At 37.4% G+C, this 22,674-nt stretch overlaps 1 protein-coding gene and 1 long non-coding RNA gene across 3 annotated transcripts in view; one reads left to right on the top strand and one right to left on the bottom strand.

Moving 5' to 3' along the window:
* Positions 1–1,217: 1,217 nt before the first annotated feature.
* On the top strand, positions 1,218–17,050 carry LOC135099925 (uncharacterized). 2 transcript variants are annotated; one of them, XR_010268446.1, is made up of 3 exons: positions 1,218–3,851; positions 4,093–4,203; positions 16,795–17,050. It is a non-coding gene; the product is annotated as an uncharacterized LOC135099925 (long non-coding RNA). The 2 variants fall into 2 exon arrangements; XR_010268445.1 differs by lacking the exon at positions 16,795–17,050 and adding an exon at positions 5,272–5,645 and having other exon boundaries at positions 1,220–3,851.
* LOC135099924 (neuroplastin-like) overlaps positions 8,089–22,674 on the bottom strand; it is a 33,380-nt gene continuing 18,794 nt past the window's right edge. Inside the window, exons 4-8 of the mRNA XM_064002624.1 lie at positions 22,243–22,394; positions 13,269–13,382; positions 11,778–11,960; positions 10,884–11,019; positions 8,089–9,117 (exon numbers count right to left, since the gene is read on the bottom strand). Coding sequence (XP_063858694.1) covers positions 9,069–9,117; positions 10,884–11,019; positions 11,778–11,960; positions 13,269–13,382; positions 22,243–22,394 — 634 coding nt within the window. The 3' untranslated portion in view covers positions 8,089–9,068. The remainder of the gene's footprint in view (positions 9,118–10,883; positions 11,020–11,777; positions 11,961–13,268; positions 13,383–22,242; positions 22,395–22,674) is intronic.

Below are 22,674 nucleotides of genomic sequence, written 5' to 3'. Positions count from 1 at the left end.
CCTAATCCTAACCATGCATCCAATTTCTTGGCATCTTATGCTTCCGTGCCATCCCGTTTCTACTACTCCCATTACATCAAGTTTCTTACATTATTCTATTAGTATTCTCCATTTACTCGCAGCTAAACTTGTTTCTGTTATTAACTGTTTGTTATCTTGTGTATTGCTCCTTTCCCTCATTGCTTCTTGGGTTCTCCTTGTCTCTGGTCTTTATTCATTGTTTTGTGATCATCGCCATCCACTGCTGTGCACTCAGCCTTAGGTGTACACCGTCTCTATCCCATACTTGATCTCAGTCATTTTTTTCACATTGCTGGATTCCATCACATTTCCACTCATCTAATTTTTTTAAGCATTTTCTGGTTACTGATCTGCACATTTTTCCGAAGAGTCCTTTCTCTTTACCTCTTCTTATGGTTATGTTTATCACTACTACCTTTCCTTTAACTTTTTTGTTTGCTACTTTCACCATTGCTTCTATTGTATTTAACGTTTTTTTCTTCCCCTATCCTCTTGAGATCATTTCCACCACCCTCAATTGTCACGCAATCTTTCTTTTCTATCTCTTCTTGTAATGTACGCTCCATTGATGAGAAAGTGTAACTTTCTTCCAATTTCTTTCACCAAGTTGTCTCCAATGATCCATATTTTCTTCCTAATATTCTTATTGACTGGGTGTGAATATATTATATTTCTGTGGCCTCTCTGGATCTTGTTCCATTTCCTGTTGCCCACATCTATCCATGTGTTCCTCGTGTCCAGGGCTTTCTTGAAATCTTCATCTCCTGTCTCCGTATCACGTACCTCCTTTAGTATATTTGATTTGTCCCTTCTGTTGTCCTCTCCTTCTTTCCTTGGTGTCATTACTGTACGTCTCCTTGTCTGCTTTTTGATTATACTGCCCATTTTGTTGGCGTTTGTTCCGCCCTCGGGTACCGTAGTTGTGTACATGGTCTTGCATTCGGGTCTCCTTCTCTATTCCTCCTTCCTCTTCTTCCTGTATTTTCTCATCTTCTCTACCCTCTTCTCTCCGTGGTTCCTTTTTTACGCCTCCATCTTCCCTCTGTAACTCCACATTTACTCTTTCCTCTTCCACTTGGGACTTCTCCGTTTCTTTGTTCTCCTCCCCATCATCCTCTGCTTTCTCTTCATAATTTCCTACTGCCATTTTTTCTCTCATCTTTGTTATACATGTATCACAGAATCACCATACACTTTATAGTTCTAGCAATGCATAATTCTTATAAAAAACCTGGCCTAGGCATAACGCATGGTACCAGTCTCCACATTCACTACACGCAAGCCATTTACACCCTTTTCCCTAACCTTCTTACATATCTTACAGTCGGAGACAAACATCATTTTGTGATACTTCAGTGAGCCACAAGTGAAAACAAATATGACCAACAAGCCTCCTTCACTCGCTGTTGTTAGTCACTGCCAATGAGGCGATGTTACAGTTCCATCATGCATCAGGGAAGGCAAGGCAAGGCAAGGCAAGGATGCTTTTTATCACCAAACCTTTTTAGGCTTGTATACAGATGAGTTAGCAGCTGGAATGAAAAGAGTGACTGCGGAAAATTATGTTATGTTTTTTTTTTTTTTTTTTTTTATGCAGATGATGTGGTCATGAGTGAATCGGCAGATGAGCTTCAAAGTTTGTTTGATGTTGTAGATAGGTATGGAAGGTACTTTGGTGTGAGATTTAGCAGCGAGAAAAGCAAGGTCATGAATGTGAATATATCAGAGGATGAGAGAAATTCAGAGTGGAGACTGGGAGGAAATGTGTTGCGACAGACAGATGAATGCAAGTACCTGGGAATGTGGATGAGTCCGAATGGCTGTGTGAAGGCAAAAAATGAAAAGATAAACATGGTGAACCAGTGGGTGTGTCGTCTAGGAAGTGCAGCAAGGATGAGAGCGAATAAATATGACGTGCTGCGAGAAGTTTGGAAGAGTGTGGCTGTTCCGAGCATTATGTATGGTATGGATGTGATCGTGTGGAATGAGAATGAATTAGAAAAGTTAGAAGCAGGACAGAATAGAGTAGCAAGGATAGCACTTAATGCACCAAGGTATGCAACGATAGAGGCCTTGAGTGGGAATATGGGTTGGAGTACTTTTAGAGAGAGACATGCAAAAACAACCTTTAGGAACAAAGCTAGATTAGAGTGAATGGATGATGCGAGACTAGTGAGAAAGGTGTTTCTGTGGAATGTTAGGAGCAGGAGGTGGGGGAAGAAGTGTGTTAAGATTGTAGTAAAGAGTGGTTTGGAAAGTAGTTGGGCTTTTCAACGATTTGAGGGGAGGCATGTTGAGAGTGACTGGAGTATGATTGTCAGAAATGGGGAGGGTTTAGAATGGGATGTTAGAAAGTGGAAAAATGGGATAGACAAGGAGGTGAAGCATGTGGGATTGAATGAATGGAAGAATAAGATGGAACATAAAACTACTCTGGAGTGGTATAGAGAGAAAAAGGCTCCAGTGTATGAAAAGTGGTATGAGGGAAGCCTGGGCGGTGATCTGTTCCGAGCGAGGGCACAGTATATGGATGTGAACGCAAGGAGTTACAAATGGTCTGAGTCCCGCAGCAAAGTGTGCCAGATGTGTGACATGGGAGAGGATGAGACGGTGGAGCATGTAGTGCTGGAGTGTTATGAAGTATGCCAGAGACAGGAATGAGATGATGCAAGTGGTGTTGAGGGAACTGGGACATACTAGAGTGGAGAAGACAGGAAGGGAATGGATGGTATTGCTGCTAGGACTGTGTGGGGAGACGAATGAAAGGATAATTGAGGTTGTGAAAGAGTTCCTGGAGAAAATGTGGCGTGCTAGATGTAGGAACTAGTGGTGTGATAAGTTAGAAGTGGGCCAGAATAGAGCAGCAAGGATGGCACTGAGTCCACCGAGATACACAGCAGTAGAAGCCTTGAGAGGTGATAAGGGATAGAACACCTTTAGGGAAAGACTCACAAAAGCCACACTTAGGTACAGGATTAGGCTTGAGAGAATGGATGATGCAAGAATAGTAAGGAAGGTGTACCTATGGAATGAAAGTGGTGGAAGCAAATGGAGGAAGAGGTGCATGAGAATGACAGACAGGAATGGATTGCAAGTTGTGTGGGCAATAAGAATGGTTGGGAGGAATCAAAATGAGCGTGAATGGGTGGTAACAAGAGGAGGCAGAGTGGGAGCCGAATGGGATGTGAGAAAATGGAAGAATGAGATAGACAAAGAAGTGAAATTTGTGGGACTGAATGGATGGAAGAATGAGATGGAAAGAAAGAAGACCCTGGAATGGTACAAGGAGAAAGGGGCCCCGAGGTATGAAAGGTGGTATGATGGAAGCCTGGGTGGTGATCTTCTCTTCTGAGCGAGGGCACGGTTACAGGTGGTCTGAGTCCCGCAGCAAAGTGTGCCAGATGTGTGACACGGGAGAGGATGAGACGGTGGTGCTGGAGTGTGTGAAGTATGTCAGAGACAGGAATGAGATGATGCAAGTGATACTGACTGAGTTAGGGCATGATAGGAATGAAAGAGTGGAGAAGACAGGAAAGGAATTGATGGTGTTGTTGCTGGGACTGTGTAGAGAGGCTAATGAAAGGATGATTGAGGCGGTGAAAGAGTTTCTGGAGAGAATGTGGCGTGCCAGATGTAGGAACAATTAGGATAGAGGATGCTGCTCGTTTCCCTTTTTCTCCCCTTCTACAGGAGTTGCCGATCCAAAGGCCCGACTCAGGAGTGGTCCTGAGCCACCTGTTCCATAAAGATCAAGATTAAGATCATGGGAGGAAGGAGGATTTTTACTTAAAGCCAAAAAATATTGACTCTATTGACTGATTTCGTCGTTAGTAAGTGTAAATAATATTAATTTAATATAGACAGCTATAATTATATTATATTTTTTTCGTGTATTTTTTTTACGTAGAGCCGACGATGAAATATTAAAAAAAACATCCAAAACTAAAAAAAAAAAAAGAAAAAGAAAAGAAATAATTGCAGGTGTTTCAAAATGTTACAAATTTTACTAATTTGCTACAAAAGGCAAGAAAATAGCATGTAAAATATGTATTTTTTATTTATTCTTTACAGGACCCGAGGACGAAGTTGTGGCTACGGAGATTTAAATGGCCGACAAATGGTGGCTCTTATCCTGACTAGTTTGTCCGTTGAGACCGCAGTGACTTTTTACGGCCTATGCAGGTGAGTGCCACACTACGCAGGCAGACGTAGGTAGTTACGTAGAGTCCTTTCTAGGCCTTATTGCTGGTATATTCTCCCATTCGCATATATGTACCAGTTTAGCGACTGACTTGGGGTGGACATGTGCTCCGGGCTCCATCATAAATGCACTTGAGTCCCCATTGCCAATCTTCTCTTGTGTGCTTGTCCTTGCCTGATCCTGACAACAGCCTGGATTCCAGTACATTTATTTGCCTGGAGGGTATACCTGTCTTGCCGTACCACAAGTTGGGGATAATTCATTAGGCCGGCAAGACCAGGATCGTGTGGGTGTTACTACACGTGAACCCCCTCCCAACCACACAGCTGTGCCTGCTCCATTGAACCCTCCCCCTGTCCCTGTCGCTATGAACATAACTGATCATGCTCCTAGTGGTAATGACACTGATCCAGTACCATGTGCCACCAGTAAATTTCTAGCTAATGGTGCCATAGGCCGTGATAGGTGCGAGGGATAGTTCCACTCTCTAGCTATTAGGACTGCCAGAACGTACCATTGCTGACATTATTAGACTTGAAGGTGACGGTATTCTGTATGTTTGTTTACAATGTCATATTAATGATCGCCACCATTGAGGCAACCCTGACCAAACTAATGGATATAAACAGATGTCCGAATTGGTGTTTGCTCTCTGTACCACTGTCAAAACACTAACTACACAGATGGAGATTCTTCAACAATCTGTAAGTTCCCTGGTACAGTCATTCTCCAATTCTGCTTCTGCCTCTTCTCCCCTTCCTAGCAGTGATGCTCTTGGAATTACCATCTGTGATGAGATAAGAGAAACGAGAGCTTGAATGTAGGCAGAAATTCATTATAATTAGAGGATTTCCTAATCACTCACCTAACAAGTCTCAACCAAGTTCAAAGAAGTAACCCAATTCCTACTAAATTTGAAGTACAAATCACTTCTGTAAGAACTATCGATGCCACAAAAGGCAGCTTTAGTGGAAATGTTGAGGACCCTGATAGAAAACTCGGTGAAGTCACTTAAAAATTTAATTTTTTGATCATGTTTATATTTCCAGGAACCTAACTTAGCAGCAGCTGCAGGAACTACTTCAGAGGCATTCATCTAATGCCACTTCCTGAAATAGTCACACAACAACCTATGATAATCCTGCCCAAGCCTTGCCTAACTCTCAGGCTGCTCCTGTCCATCTAGCAACTACTGGTACCAATGTAACCCAGGGTGCACATGCACAGGCAAAGGACACTTTTAAAAGGCTGTGGTAGTTCTTGAGAGTAACTACCTCATTTCACTCTCCACTTTGCACATGTAAATGTTAACCCTATCCAGTAAGGTTAATTATATTTTTGTCAAGTCACAGGAAGATAGAAATATAGCAGGCAGGGAGCTCCATAGTTTACCATAGAAAGGGATGAATGATTGAGAATACTGATTAACTCTTGCATTAGAGAGGTGGACAGAATAAGGATGAGAGAAAGAAGAAAGTCATGTGCAGTGAGGCCACAAGAGGAGGGGAGGCTTGCAGTTAGCAAGATCAGAAGAGCAGTTGGCATGAAAATAGAGGTAGAAGATAGCAAGACATGTAACATTGCAACAATGAGAGAGAGGTTGAAGACAGTCAGTTAGAGGAGAAGAGTTGATAAGACAAAAAGCTTTTGATTCCATCTTGTCTAAAAGAGCAGTATGAGTGGAATCTCCCATACATGTGAAGTATACTCCATACATGAATGAATAAGGCCCCTGTACAGAGTTAGCAGATATGGGGGGTGAGAAAAACTGGCAGAGATGGTTCAGAATGCCTAATTTTATAGAAGCTGTTTTAGCTACAGATGAGATGTGAAGTTTCCAGTTTGGATTATAAGTGAAGGACAGACTGAGGATGTTCAGTCTGGAATATGGGGACAGTTGAGTGTCATTGAAGAAGAGGGGATAGTTGTCTGGAAGATTGTGCTTAGTTGATAGACAGAGGAATTGAGTTTTTGCAGTTTGCTCTGTCCTAATCATAGATTTTAGAGAGATAAGAAAGTCAGGTGTTCTGTGGCTTCCCTGCATGAATGGTTCACTTCCTGAAGGGTTGGATGTCTACAAACAGATGTGGAAAAGTGTAGGGTGGTATCATCAGCATAGGAGTGGATAGGACAAAAAGTTTGGTTTAGAAGATCATTGATGAATAATAGGAAGAGAGTGGGTGACAGGACAGAACCCTAAGCAACATCAATATTAATAGACTTAGGAGAATAAACAATGACTTTCTACCACTGCAGCAATAGAACAGTCAGAAAGAAAACTTGAGATGAAGTTAGAGAGGATAAAAGGTGTAGGAGGGTAGTCTGGAAATCAAAGCTTTGTGCCAGACTCTGTCAAAAGCTTTTGATATGCCTAAGGCAACAACAAAAGTTTCACCAAAATCTCTAAAAGAGGATGATCAAGACTCAGTTAGGAAAGCCAGATCACCAGTAGAGCGGCCTTGACAGAACCCATACTGGCAGTCAGAAAGTTGTGAAGTGATAGATGTTTAAGAATCTTCATGTTGAGGATAGATTGAAAAATTTTAGATAGGCAGGAAGTTAAACTCCTGCATTGATGATAACACCTGGCACTTTTTCATATCTTTTCGTAGACATCCAACCCTTCAGGAAGTGAGCAGATCATGCAGGGAAGCCACAGAATGCCTGACTTCTGATCTAAAATTTCTGATTGAGGCAGAGCAAACTTAGTATTGTTCAATGCCTCAAAAACTCAATTCCTCCATCTATCAACTCGACACAACCTTCCAGACAACTATCCCCTTTTCTTCAATGATACTCAGCTGCCTCCCTCTTCTACACTGAACATCCACGGCCAGTCCCTTACTTATAATCAAAACTGGAAGCTTCACATCTCATCTCTAGCTAAAATAGCTTCTATGAAGTTAGGCGTTCTGAGATGTTTCCGCCAGTTTTTCTCACCTTCCTAGCTGCTAACACTGTACAGGGACCTTTTTCATCCATGTATGGAGTATGCTTCACATGTCTGTTGGGTTCCACTCTTCTAGACAGGATGGAATCAAAAGCTTTTTGTCTCACCAACTCTCTTTAAGCTGATTGTCTTCAGCCTCTTTCTCATCACCACATTGTTGCATCTCTAGCTATCTTCTATCACTATTTTCATGCTAACTGCTCTTCTGATCTTGCTGGCTGCATGCCTCCCCTCCTCTCATGGCCTTGCTGCACAAGACTTTCTACTGTCACCCCTATTCTGTCCACCTCTCTAATGGAAAAGTTATCCAGTATTCTTAGTCGTCCATCCCTTTCACTGGTAAACTCTGGGACTCCTTGCCTGCTTCTGTATTTCCACCTTCCTATGACTTGAATTCTTTCAAGAGGGAGTTTTCAAGACACTTATCCTTCAATTCTTGACTGCCACTTTGGACCCTATAAATATTTGAATGAATACTGATTTATGAATTATGTTTCTCAGTGTGCTTCTCTCTCTCTCTCTCTCTCTCTCTCTCTCTCTCTCTCTCTCTCTCGGCCAGTGTCCGTCCTACATGGAGAAAAAAAAAAAGTCAGCTACCCTGCTGAAAGGTAGAGCAGGGAGGAGGCGAGGGTGTAGCTTCTATTCTAATTCATTGCAGCAACTATAGTTGGGTGCTTCCCCCTCATTTTCTGTCACATAATCATTTTCACTTGTAATCCATGAAGAAGAATGGCCTGTGGTGGCAAGGGATTCATGGTGTACAAGTACACATTTAAACACATTTTTTGTAGTGTGTGGGTATGACATGAGTTTGGGAAACTGGATATCAGTGGAAGTTGGAATCATATATAGGAGGAAAAATGTGAAATTTGGGTTCCTTATGTGTATGGTAGGGAGTGGATATAAAAGACATATCACAATGTTATATATTTAATACATATTTGTGTTGTCATGTTACAAATTCTCTTGCTGATGCTGAAATAATAGTTTTTATATATCTATATATAAAGATATAATTTGGAAACGAGTGGAAAATATGTGACCAGAAAATTATGGAAAAAAAAAAATATATTGTGGGATGTTCATTAGTGCCTCATGCAGTGTATTTGGCAAACCACAAAACTATAATTTATTCTAATTGACTACTGCAAAAGAGAAAAAGACAGTGTTATGCTTTTATTAGGCTAGCTGTAAAAGCTTGTCACTGTAAACCATGGTATAAAAGAAAATTCTTTAAATCTATCCTGTCATTATATATATATATATATATATATATATATATATATATATATATATATATATATATATATATATATATATATATATATATATATATAATGACTTGAATAGATTGAATGAAAAATACATCAACACTACATTGCCTAAAATGGTTCACAGAAATACTTTAATGGAGATCCACCTCCTACAAAACAAAAGAAAAGTAACAACCTTTGTAGAGAAAGAAAACGCAGTTTACAGATTTCATTATATATATGTAATTTGCTATCTACTGCTACTTTAAATAAACATCGTCTAACAACAAAGACATGTATATATTTACTACATAAACAATAGTTCATAGTCACTATATTTGTTGATCAAAAGTTTTTACATACTTGATGACTAAATATCAAACCAGCATTTTGTTAGAAATCCCATGAATACAAATAACTACAAATATTTATAGAAATTCATTCAAAATCGTTCCAAACATTTTTTTCACTAGTTATATATATATATATATATATATATATATATATATATATATATATATATATATATATATATATATATATATATATATATATATATATATATATATATATATATATATATATATATAATTACCCTTCTTTAACATTGTATCTGGGTATTTTAGACTATTACAGCATCTCATTATTTTCTTTGTCTCACTTCGTTCTCCTTGTTCTCTTCCTTGACTTTCCTGTTGAGAGAGGATAAACTAATTAACAATAAATTACATGCACCTTTTAAAATTACATGGATTCACTACATAAATATTTAATAGCAATTCCATGTTCTCTCTGCATTGTAAATATTTAATAACTTCATTAAGAATGAGTTGCAGCATTATGCATTAGCTCAAATATTTGAATGAATACTGATGTATGAATTATACAATATTTATAGTTGTTATTACTTAAAAGCAGCCTGGTAGTTTAAGTGTTGTGTTGGGCCCACATTCAAGAAGTCTTGGTTTGAATTATTGGTCAGATGAAGACCCATCTGGTTTTGTCTTTCCTGATGAAGCCCCCATTCATCCAACAAATAGGTAACAGATCATAAGTTCTATCTGAAACTTCCTGCCTGCTTCTGTATTTCTCCTTTCCTATGACTTGAAGTTTTCAAGAGGCAGGTTTCAAGACACTTATTCTCCAATTTTGATGATCTCCTGGCTTTCTTTTTATGGACAGACACCATTCTCTCTCTCTCTCTCTCTCTCTCTCTTTTATTGGCTTGAACCAGGGTAAAGGAAAAGAGAGAAAAAAAAATAGGGTATGGGATATTATAGGCTTAAGAGTTGAGACTTGGTAATCCAGCAGGAGTAGAAGGCTCTCCTGTCTAAAATTCTGCCCTCCTGTATTTTCATAGTTATTACAAGGTGTGTATATATTTGCTACATGACTAGAAATCGTCTATACAACACTTGAAGGGTAAAACTGAATGATTGCATTAACTAATACCAAAACTGTTCTTCAACTTGTCAATAAACTCTTTCATCAACAAAAAATGTCAATCTCTCCAGGTCTAATAGGTCACCCATGTCTTCTGGCACTTGGCACTACATCACATCTATCACTTAAGCTGAACTCTTTACTTAACTCCTGTTAAAATAATCAACTCTGAATGATTCATGGTGTTTTCATCCCTCTTCACCCTCCAACTATTTCATGCTTTATTCTATGGCATTATTGACTTTTAATCCTCAGAAAGCTTATGAACCCGATGGGATTGCTCCTATTGTTCTATATAATTGAGCCTTTATGGTTGCTTCTTGCTTGGTCAGATTCTCCCAACTTTATTAATATCAGCATTTCTTTCTTGCTGGAAGTTTGTCTATATTTGACCTGTTGCTACAAAGGGTGACTGCCCTTGTCCTTCAAACTACAAGCCTATTGCTTTGATTTCCTGTTTTTCTAAAATTTTTAAATTTATCCCTTAATCTTTCTTTGAACACATTCTAACTTAACGCCAGTATGGATTCCATTGTGGCTGTACTTTTGGTGATCTGGCCTTCCTCACTCAATCTTGGTTATCCTCTTTCCATGAATTTTGGTGAGACTGTTTTAATTCTCTTACTCTGAGAAAGAGGGCCACTATGATATCTGAGTTTCCAGTTTACCCTCTCTACATTTCCCTAGGTACCTAATTTTTTTTTACCAACCCAAAAGAAGGATGAACAACTGGGTAAGATAGGCACCAACATCGCCCAACCCAGATTCAAACCATAGCCCATAGATTTGTAGCCACTCCTGCTAGCTACTGCATCATGGAGATATTATCAAAAGTATCTTATAAATTTAGACAACCATGGCTATAATGATCAGAGAGCACAGTATGTGCTAACTCAGTTGTTTGTTACCTCATTTCAACTGACCTTTTGTAACTTATTTTCCTATCTGTTCATTAAAAAAAGGAATGGATTACAACAATGTATGGAAGATGATTCAAAAGATGAAGTTCACTTACTGTTCAGATATTTTGTCAATATCTGAAGCGTCAAAGTTTTTCTTGATGCGACGTCTTTCATGAATGTAAATGATGATACAAAGCACAATCACTTCTGCTACTATGCCCAGGAAGGGCCACAAGGCAGCATATATATCTGAAAGACATGTTCAAATTAATCATGTATTAAATGGTAATGGTATGCAAAGTTTGTGGTGTGTCATCCCATCTTGTAACAATTCCATAAAATTGCTTTTTTAAAGAATTTCTTAATTCATAATCATCATCACCACCATCTCCCTGGGCATCCTACAACAGATTGCTAAGACAGAACAGCTTCCAGGATATCTCTTTTCTGTACACAACTTTCATTTATACTACAGAAAATCTCATTCATTCCTTTACATATTGTTCTGTTCTCTTCTTATACACTAAAGCAACCTTCTCAAAACCTTTTTATAAACTTAAAAATGTCTGTGTGAAAAATGTCTGTGTGTTCAGACTCTATCCATCTCTGATAATGTTCATAGTATCTAAGCATATTTATTTTCATTCTGCGACTGAATTTTTGTGCCTCATTCTCTTTTTTCATAATTTTAGACAATTTTTACACCTTTCTCATTGTTCTTATATTTAAAATAAGTTTTAGAAAGGTATATAATTAATCTCCCTTCATATACAGTACATAAAAAACAAATTTCCAACTGTATAATACTTCAAATGACCAATTTTTAATAAATTCCAACCATCCTCACTCTGCTGGAGCAAAATATAATTAGTTGTAACAGAAAAAGAACAGTTCATCATCTATATAGCATGTATCAGAGTTAATACACCCAAATTAAATTAAGAATGGTGATCAAGAGATTTATGATCTATATATTTTACATGATACACAGATATTAAGCTTCATACCTTTGACTCGTACATCAGTTGTGGTGTTGAACTGGATGGTGGATTGGGTGATCAGGCACAGGTAGTTTCCACTATCACTCTTCATCACAGGGTTAATAAGAAGGCTGCCATTGGAAATGCCTGCCTCATTTTCAGAAAGAGTCAGTCTTGAGGAATTTACAGACTCTTGTACTGGCTCACCATCTAGAAAGATAACAATTCTTTGTACTATGCAGTAATAAATTAACAAAAAGTTCTTTGAATCAATGAAAGTAGTGAACCAAAAAGTAATCTGGAGTATAGTTAGGAGACAAGGTTCCAATTCACCTAAATTAACAGCCAGAGGAAATGCTGTGAGGATTATAAATTAATACATTTGGCCATTAAAGTATGTAGATCTTAACTACATGACTGGAAAAGTACATGGGAGGTATTAACATGACAATTAAATCTCGAGGGTGTGGTTTTAACAAAAGGACAGTTCTGTAGCTGTTAAATGTGTTTTGCAATCTGATTAATAAGTTTCTACAGCAGCTGCAGCACAGCCAGCCATCAGAGTTCATTCAGCATCTGTAAAACAAACCACAATACGGTTGTTACATCTGAGATGCTGCTTCTGTAGCACCAATTATTACATTACATTAGATTATTTTCCCATAGGTAAGTGTTTTACAGTTAAGTGATTAGTTAGTGTTGTGCTGCATCAATCAGACAGGACATGTGACATCACAGGTGGACCCAATTTTCCAGCTGTGTCCAAGACAGTGCAGTCACCAGACTCAAGATTGGACACAGCACAATCTAGGCTTGACTCTCACTGCCCCTTGTGCCTTAAACATCCAGACACTCCAGAACATCTGTTACACTCATTATCACTTCTACCACACTGCTCTCCTCTCTGGCATAACTCCATGTCCACAAACCAACAATAGCAGACCTGGGGGGCTTTCAAAATTCTGGCCTGGTCTTTCAGACTCAACCACAACAAGATCTTCCTCCAGAAAAACAAGACAACTCACCCAAATCTTATTGGCTAGCCTGTCTGCTGCCAGCACCTTTAGGGTACTACAGGATGTGGTATAACAGAACATTACAGAGTGCACCAATCTATTTCTCCAGAGAGAGAGAGAGAGAGAGAGAGAGAGAGAGAGAGAGAGAGAGAGAGAGAGAGAGAGAGAGAGAGAGAGAGAGAGAGAGAGAGAGAGAGAGAGAGAGAGAGAGAGAGAGAGAGAGAGAGGGGGGGGGGGGGGGGTTGATAGCATGGCTTCTAGATCACTTCAGCTAACAGCAACTTAAACTGGGATTCATTTTGGCATTTGACAATGAGTATGTGGTAGGGGCATGCACATATGGGTGCAAATTTCCAGATTGTGATAAAACAACACCAGATTTCCATAGATTTTTCAGTTCATTACAAGAGACACTATGTTATAAACACTACTGGAAGGACGTAACTAATTATATCATGGAGGATTTTGCTTATAAAACATCTGCATTCTTCCACATACCAACCTTTAAGCCACTGAACGATAGGATGAGGGTTGCCATCCACTTGGCAAGTGAGTGATAGTTTGTCATTTTCTAGTACTGTTGTTGACTTTGGCAAATGCTTCTGGAGGGAGAATTCTGAAGAGTTAAAAAGAGAAAAAAATTAATAATACATGTAACTCCAGTGATTAACTACATTAATACATTTATAACAAGCTTGATTATGACACAATTGAAAATAACTGAAAGAGCAAGTGATTGAAAGATTTGTGTGAGAAATGTTTTATCTAAGAAATGGAAAAGAAAAAATGAAGACAAACATGCATGTCAAAAAATGTTTTACAGAAATTCTGTTGTACATTAAAAAACATCAATTTGAATACATACATGCACACTCACTCTCTCTCTCTCTCTCTCTCTCTCTCTCTCTCTCTCTCTCTCTCTCTCTCTCTCTCTCTCTCTCTCTCTCTCTCTCTCTCTCTCTATATATATAAAGAAGGTCCTGTTATACGAGCATCCATTATGTGAGAAACTGACAATGAGATATGTAAATTAGGGACTGTTTTCTTTATACAAGAGCAAAAATTCAATGATATGAGCTTCAGTCCAAGTAAAATTACAAAATTTAAAATATGCACCTTCCTACACCCTCCTGCTAACACATTTGGGCTGTATTGCAAATGGAATCTAACAGCTCATATCATCGGCATCTCCCAGTACACACAGTAGTACCTTGAATTTTGAGCATAATCTGTTCCTGGTAAGGGCTTTTAGTCCAAATTACTCATATATCAAATCAATTTTCTCCATTGGAATTAATGGAAACATGTCTGATCTGTTCCATCAATCACGAAAATGCTATTATATATAAAAATTACTGTCCCAAATTAAAAAAAAAACAAAGAATGATGTGATGTCTTGTTCATGCTTCTTGATAATCTCCTTTATCTCAACTGTAATAATCTTAGCACCTTCCTTTAAAGCCTTCTTCATAATGTAGTTAATGAAGTTTTATCAATGTAAAGTCACTACTCTACAAAGACAGTCACAAAATAATGTAGGAAACCACAGTACAAGTGCAGAGAGGCTGACAGTGTGAGAGGCACATGGAGTAAGAAGGGCAACAGAGCTGCAGGTTCTGTAGGTGGAGTGAAGGAGACCACTGAACACCTGATAGTGGAATGTGACAGGTATGATGATTGGAGAAGCCAGCTTGTGACTGCAATAACAGCCATCACTTGGAGGAACAGTATAGGAAGAAGTTAGAAGAGGACAAAAGGATCAGCACAATACTAGGACTATATGGAGATAGAGCTGAATCAGGAAAAAAAATTTATTTTTGATGTAGAGTTAGGGAAAAAACTAAGGAAGCAATGTAATAGAGAAAAAGCAGAAGTGCAGCATTGAGTGGAAAATCTAAGAAACATTACAAAATGAAGGTCACAAGAACAAGAAGGGCTGCAACACCATACATGGGAAAGAACCATTGGCTCTTTTTGGGTTACTTTCCAAGCTGTGCTTGTACATTAAAGGAAATTTTGTTCAATATTTATGCTCATCTTAAAAATTGCTCACCTATGAAGTTGTAACCCAAGGTGTGTGTGTGTGTGTGTGTGTGTGTGTGTGTGTGTGTGTGTGTGTGTGTGTGTGTGTGTGTATATATATATATATATATATATATATATATATATATATATATATATATATATATATATACACACACACACACACACACACACACACACACACACACACACACACACACACACACACACACACACACAGCGTAGGATATGTGATAATGAACGTTGATTTGTCCCAATATAGCATTCACTATGGCAAATGAAAAACCTACAGGAAAAAATTAATTGGTTCCAGGGAACCAGAAAATAATATAAAAAAATTCCACAGTTATTGAAAATATACATTAAAATGAGCACATCTGCACTACCAAATTTGAGATAACACAACAAATATATGCAGTATCCTCCCGAGTTTCATGCCTAGTACTAAATTCTTACCATCCTGAATTTGGTGTATCATCACCTCGAGTTTTGTGCTGCTTTGACAAGTATAGGTCACACTTACCTCCTGTCGGTGTCACGTTTATACATACAGCAAATATCACCTAAGTTGGAGCTCTCTCTCTCTCTCTCTCTCTCTCTCTCTCTCTCTCTCTCTCTCTCTCTCTCTCTCTCTCTCAAAGTAAGAATAATCCTAAGGATTGCTAAATAGAATGAGACTGAATGGAAATGAAAATGGAACTATGTAGACAAGAGTGAAAAAGAGTGAAGAATGATGACACTAAAATAACAAAAGGAATGAGGGGAAGAGAGCCAGCAAAGTATCACTAACTTGTTGCTTATCTCTGACAGATAAGCGGGAGGTGAAGTAACAGGGAGGGAGGTTTAAGACAAGACAAATGAAGGGAGAGGAAAGGAAAAAGAGGAAGGAAGGGACAAGTGGCAGATAGGTGAGCTGCAGATCGCACAGCTGGTTAGTCTTGTGAATTTTGGTTTGTTGTTTTGATTAAATATTAATAAAAATTTCAGGGCTTGCACTAATGGCAAGTTTGTTATGCCAGTTTTGGTTCATTATTCTGATTAAATTTATATAAAAATTCCAGTGCTTGCACTAGTGGCGAGTTCGTTATGCTAGTTTTGGTTCGTTATTCTGATTAAATATTTATTAAAATTTCAGTGCATTATTACAGTTGTATGTTATAATGACCATGTGTTGTTGCATACCTACTGTAAACATGTATGTACTGTAGTACCTTGGATTGTGAGTATAATCTGTTCCTGGTAAGAATTATATGGAAATAAAGCTGAGTCAGGAAAAATTATAAAATGTATTAAAATATTTTTAATACAAAGTAGGGAAAAAAGGCTGAGGATGCAGTGTAATAGTGAAGAAGCAGTGCAAATAGTGGATGATTTAATTTGTGTTACAAAGAGAAACAAGAGACAAGAAGAAAAAGAAGAGCTGCAAAAGAGGACAGTGCACATCATGCATAAGAGAGAAGAGCCATATTTTTTTTCTTTTTCCAAGTCATGCTCATATACAAAGTTACACGTAAATCAAGCACCATGGGTATGTGTACATATACAGTGGAACCTTGGTTCAGCAACTTAAAATTGTCTGTGACTGTTTGCAAACCAAAACTATTTTTCCCATTGAAATGAATGTAAATACAATTAATCTGTTCTAGCCTCAGAAACGTTGAATTTTTTTTTTTTCTGTGGCAAAGGATACAGAATGAAATTACAGTAACTGCAGGAAGTTGCAAAACCAGAAGCCAGCTAGTTCCCTTAATAAAGGTCTGTAATAACTGCATGCATCTGTCACTCTCCATCATAACTTGTGAGTGATAATCATACACCAACAAGTCTTAGGCATCAGGCTATACTACTATAGTTTATCAATGATTTCAAGATCAGGTGTCTTCCTAACTGTTTGAGGAAGAGTTAGATTTGGGTGCCCTTACCGCCTCCCACATTCAGTAAATAATATATCATCATATTTAACCTGCTACTTCTTGGACTTTCAGGATGAGTGCAAAGATGACTTTAGAGGAAAAAACAATTTCATCTTGCATCAAACATGCATTGGCTGGAGGGAAATACTGGAGCATACAAGTCTGTGTAAAGCAGGGAATTTTTGCGTGTGCATGCATGCATGCACACACATAGTGGCGGCAGAGCTGACAAGACGTGTTTCTGCATATAGAAGGAAAGAAAAACACAAATCGCTCACAGTGGAACAAGATATGTTATGAAGACAGGAGTACCTAGGTGGTAAACAGGGAGGGGAGAAACAGTATGTGAGTATAGTTATCCTGTCTCTAGGAAAGTTTGGTTTGGTTTGTTTACACTTTGGACAAACATGGCAGAGGGTGGCACCCCAAAAGAAAGGGTGTCCTTTGAAGGTTTTAATGGTGGAGAAAGAGAACTAAATTATAGACTGCAGTGTAGAAAAAAATTTGTATATGAAAGAAATGATGAACAAGTTATTGGAGAGAGTAAAGACATTGGAGGCACACCAGGAGACAGGTGAGGAATTGGTGATTATTACAGCAAAGTTGACAGAGATGAAAGATAAAAATGAGAAGTTAAAGGTGGAAAATGACTTTAAAAAAATAAATAAAGGAAAAAAGTTGAAACTATTCAGAAAGGAAATGAGGAAATGAACGAAAGTGTAAAAGATGTGGAAAGGAGGTAAAATAAGTGGTTAAATGAACGTAAATTTCACTAAAGAAAATAACTGAACAAGAAAATTAGAAACAAAACCTCAGACAGAAAGTGGTAAATGTTATTAAAGAAGAGAAAAAGTTAATGAGAGACACTAGAAAAATATAAACAAGTAATTGTATTTTTTCTTAAAGGAAGAGAAAATAGTAAGCAGAATTTGAAGAGAGGAAAAGGAAAAGAACCTGTTGAATAAGTTAGTGAAGAAAGTGATGCATGAAGACAGCCAGGTAGTAAAGCAAGTGGAAGAGTTCCATAGAATTGGGAAATATGAAGAAAAAATGAGACCCATAAGAATAAGGTTTGCAACACAGGTACAAGCAGAAGAAATAATTAATGGGTCTTGAAGGTTGTCTGGGGATGAACAATATAGGAATGTATGGATAAACAGGAATATGGTTGAAACTGAAAGGTTGAAGTAAAAGGAGCTAGTAAATGAGGTTAAACAAAAAAAAAACGAACAATGAATGGAAGAGAAGTTTTCTGGAGAGTAAGAGATATGAGAATAAAGAAATGGTACATCAAACAGTAAGTAAGATATATTAATGTAAATGGATTAATGTTAACTAAAATGTAATTAAACGAGTTAAGCAGAACCACACCAGATGTTTTTGTATTATGTGAGACAAAATAGAAAAATGAATGGGGAACTCCTGACATCGGTGATGATAAATTGATTTATGGATGAAAAACAGAAGTGACAAGGGAGGAGATGGAGTGATCATTCTGACAAAGATATGTTAAAGTGGAGAAGGTAATAAAAAGTGAAGACAGTGACAAGGGAGGAGATGGAGTGATCATTCTGACAAAGATATGTTAAAGTGGAGAAGGTAATAAAAAGTGAAGACAAGTCTGAAATTCTACAAGTGATGATTAGAAGTGGAAATGGAAGGATAATGAATTATGTAGGATTGTATGTGCCACCTATGACCAATGCTTGGCGAAAAGAACACCAATAGATGTTGGTAGATATGTTAAAAGGTCTTGAAAAGATGGTAATGGAAAGTAGTGATATAGTTATTGTTGGTGATTTTAATTGTAAGGAGGTAAATTGAGAGACATTGACAACTACTGGAAGTGAGAATTCATTGAATAAAAGACTATTAAATTGGGCGGTGGAAAACTTGATGACTCAATGGGTTGATTGCGATACCAGATTTATTAGAAAAGATAAACTATCAAGAGTTGATTTACTGTTTACCAAGGACATGGAAATTACTGAAATTATATGCTATGATAGTCCACTAGGTAAAAGTGATCATGTGTTGATGGAATTTAATTTGAAAAATGAAAATGTAATTATTGATGAAAATTTTAAGAAGAAAAGATTTTAATATAGTAAAGCTGACTTAGAAAAATTAAGAAAGTACTTTGTTGCTGTGGACTAGAAAAGAAAGACTCTGAAGATGCAGAAGATGTTCAAGAAAAATAGGATGAATTTATAAGGATATACAATTCTGCTGTGAAGAAATTTATACCTAGAGGAGGAGCGAGATGTAGAAAGGATAAAGAATGGTTCAATACTAAATGCAAAGAGGCTAGAAATTGTAAGTCAAATGCTTGGAATAGATGGAAGAAGAGGAAAACTGAGAGCAGATGGGAGGAATATATTGATGTTAGAAACAAGTACATTGAGATAATAAGAATGGAGTGAAGAAACTATGAAAAAGATATAATAGATAAGTGTATAAATGAACCCAAACTTTTCTTTAGACATATTAATGGGAAGATGAAGAAGGAAGGTGTATCAAGATTGAAAGTTGAAGGAAAAATCTATGAGGATGCACAGGACATGGCAGAGGTTATGAACAATAATTTCAGATCGGTATTTACTGTGGAAGGGGAGTTTGATACTGGAAGGAATAAGTTGGTGAGGAATATACTAAGTACAATCCCAGTCATTTATTAGGAAATACTTAAGATTAGTAAATAAAGCAACTGGTCCAGATGGAGTATCAAACTGGATAGTGAAGGAATGTAGAGAACAACTGGCTGATAAAATTCACAGTCTAGTGGTGACATCACTATCACAGGAAAGAGTATCAAAAGATTGGAAGAGAGCAAATATCACACCAATATTCAAATGAAGTAATAAGGAAAACCCACTAAATTATAGACGAGTGTCCTTGACTAGTGTTGTTGGAAAACTATGTGAAAGAACAATAAAGGAAAGATGGATGAAACACTTGGAAAGAGATAAAGTTTTAGTAAACTGTCAATTTGGATTTAGGAGGGGAAGATCATGCTCCATGAACTTTTTGCCCTTTTATTCAAGGGTTGTCGATATTATGCAGGAGAGGGATGGATGGGTGGATGGTGTCTACTTAGACTTGAAGAAAGTGTTTGACAAAGTACCACACGGAAGACTGCTATGGAAGATAAAAAATTATGGAAAAATGGGGAGTTTTCAGAACTAGTGGTTGTCACCAGGTGGCAGCACAGACACAAACTCTTCTCTCACATACAAGCAATATCAGATATACCTACAGTGTTATTCTATTTACATGAAGATGCAATGGGCTTATATAATATATTTTTCTATGTAATCCTTCTAAGTAGTAACACAAGTAAAATCAAACTCTTTTCATGAACAAATGTATATAAGTTGATTTTCTAGTGAATTGGCATTTACATTTATTTTGTCATCTTAAGATTTCCAAATGAATACACTCTTGATTGGAAACATCTTAATCTAGATGACAGTAAACATAAAGGCAACATGTCTGTGATAGTCAAAAGTCCAAATTACATAGATCTCCTTCCTAGTTTATGGAAATGGCAATTTTAATAAAAAAAATTGGCAACTCAAGTATCCTGGCGATAGTAATGCTCCACTTGTCCCTCTTTATAGCAACTTCCCACAGTTTCCTCATTCCAGCTTCTTGTGGGAATTGGTGGCTCCCACATTGAGGGACAATACAATGGCATCGTTACAAAACTGGTGAAAAAGTTTCCTGTATTCCTCTCCCGTCACTCAAGGATCGCCTGAGAGATTATTTTTGGTTCTTGATTACTTTGCCTTGTTGCTTGCTTCATGAGAGGGATGCTAAAATCCCCACAAAAAAAAAACTAGAGCCATATATCACGATGTTACTGAGTAGGTTGTGTCATACTATATAGTACAGTGTGATTTTTTTTTTTTCATTGTCCAAATCAATAGTTTTTATACTTGTAATATGCTTTATTTAAGATAATGCTAGCAGTTTACTCGATAATCACACAAAAAATTTATTTGACCACATTCTCTCAATATTATCCATACCGGATATTGAAAAGTCGATACATCATTACAATAGTATAATGATGATCAATGTTCTATGCATCTTTATGCACCTGGGATTTACTACAACAATATTTTAGCTCTCTTTCCTACAGTTTGATGAACAGCAATGACATCTAGCGGTTTAGTTCTGAAAACTCTCCATTGGAGGAAGACTACTGGAGTGGATGGAGGATTATCTGGACAACAGAGAAATGAGAACTGTCATACAAGACCAAAATTCATCTTGGCTGAAAGTAACTAGTGGTGTCCCCACAGGGGTCAGTGTTGGGACCGATAATGTTTGTATTATATGTGAATGACATAAATGAAGAATTTGATAGTTATATGAACTTATTTGCAGATGATGCTAAGCTGATGAGAAGGATAGAAAATGTAAATGACTGTATGGTACTGAAAGATGATTTAAATAAAATAAATAGATGGAGTAAATCTTTGCAAATGGAATTCAATTTAAGTAAATGTAAAGTAAAAGGAGTCTGGTAAGAGTAAGAAAAGAATACATCATTATGAGATGGATGGTGTGAAGTTAAAGAAGTCAAACGAGGAAGTGGATTGGGGAGTAACAGTTACTGAAAATTTGACTCCAGACAGACACATTGATAAAATTACTGGAGAGATGATGAATTTGTCAAAAAGAGTAAGAATGGCATTCTCATATTTGGATGAAGGAATGATAAAAAAGTTGTTCATTTATATGGTAAGACCAAGACTGGAATATGCGGCAGTGGTGTGGTCTCCTCATGCAAAGAAGAATATAGTAAAAATTAGAAAGAGTACAAAGAGCTGTCACTAAGATGGTTCCAGAGTTGAGTAAGTCAACCTATGATTAAGAGAGATTAAAAATGTTGGAAATTCCTACCCTTGAAAATAGGAGAGAGAGAAAGATTTAATAAACATCTATAGAATGATAAATGGTAAGAAAATGTGGACAAAGAATGTTCTATAACTTTAGACACACAGAGTACAAGGGGACACAGTAAGAAGTTGAAGAAAGTTAACTGTAGAAGAGACATCAAGAAGGATAGTTTTCCTCATAGAAGTGTGAACAAATGAAACGAACTCAATGAAGACGATGTCAATGCCATAACTGTCCGTGCTTTTATTTTAAGACCAAACTGGATAGATATAGAGACGGGTTTCTATGAGATTACTCCCCTCCTGTAAACCACAACCAGGTAAGTACACACACAAACACACACACATATGTCTGTGTGAGAAAGTGAAATTAAAGTAAAAACATTTAAGATCATTGGAATGCAAGGCATCTCGACTTGCCTATAGGTTCCTTGAGAGGAGAATAAAAAGTGAATGGCAACAAGTCAGGCCCACTTTTGGGAAATGTTTAAATTCATTGCTACTTTACTTCCACTTTTCACCTAAAGCTTGAATTTGCTCTGGCTGAAGCTGATAGTACATACATATGAGTATATGTACATTTGGCATAGAAATAAAGATTACAGAGACTTACCAACCACAACGAATGTCTTGGTTTCTAGCAGATTGGTATGACGACAAGTGTACTCTCCAATGTCGCCCTCCTCTGCACTTACAATGTACAATGTGGTGTTGGAAAACAACTTGATTCGTTCACTTTCGATTATTTCTTTACCATCTTTTTCCCTGCAGAAAAAATACACCATATATTTAATACAGCACTATATACAGTCTGTTCACAAGAGGTTGAACCATGCAAGACACTGGAACCTAATTAAGTATGCAACTTAAGTAATGATTGGCTACTGTCACATTCACAACTCTGTCTGGTAATAATTATCACAACAGTCAAGCTCAACATAAAAGATGAAGATTTAACATGCCCAGTGCCAACTGCAGATCTCACTTACCCCACACTCAGTGGCACCACTGTAAATTTACTATGGGAGCTCAAAAAATTACAGAA

Source organism: Scylla paramamosain, chromosome 4 (assembly GCF_035594125.1).
Source record: "Scylla paramamosain isolate STU-SP2022 chromosome 4, ASM3559412v1, whole genome shotgun sequence".
Taxonomy (NCBI): Eukaryota; Metazoa; Arthropoda; class Malacostraca; order Decapoda; family Portunidae; genus Scylla; species Scylla paramamosain.
This window is presented reverse-complemented; position numbering and strand designations above follow the sequence as displayed.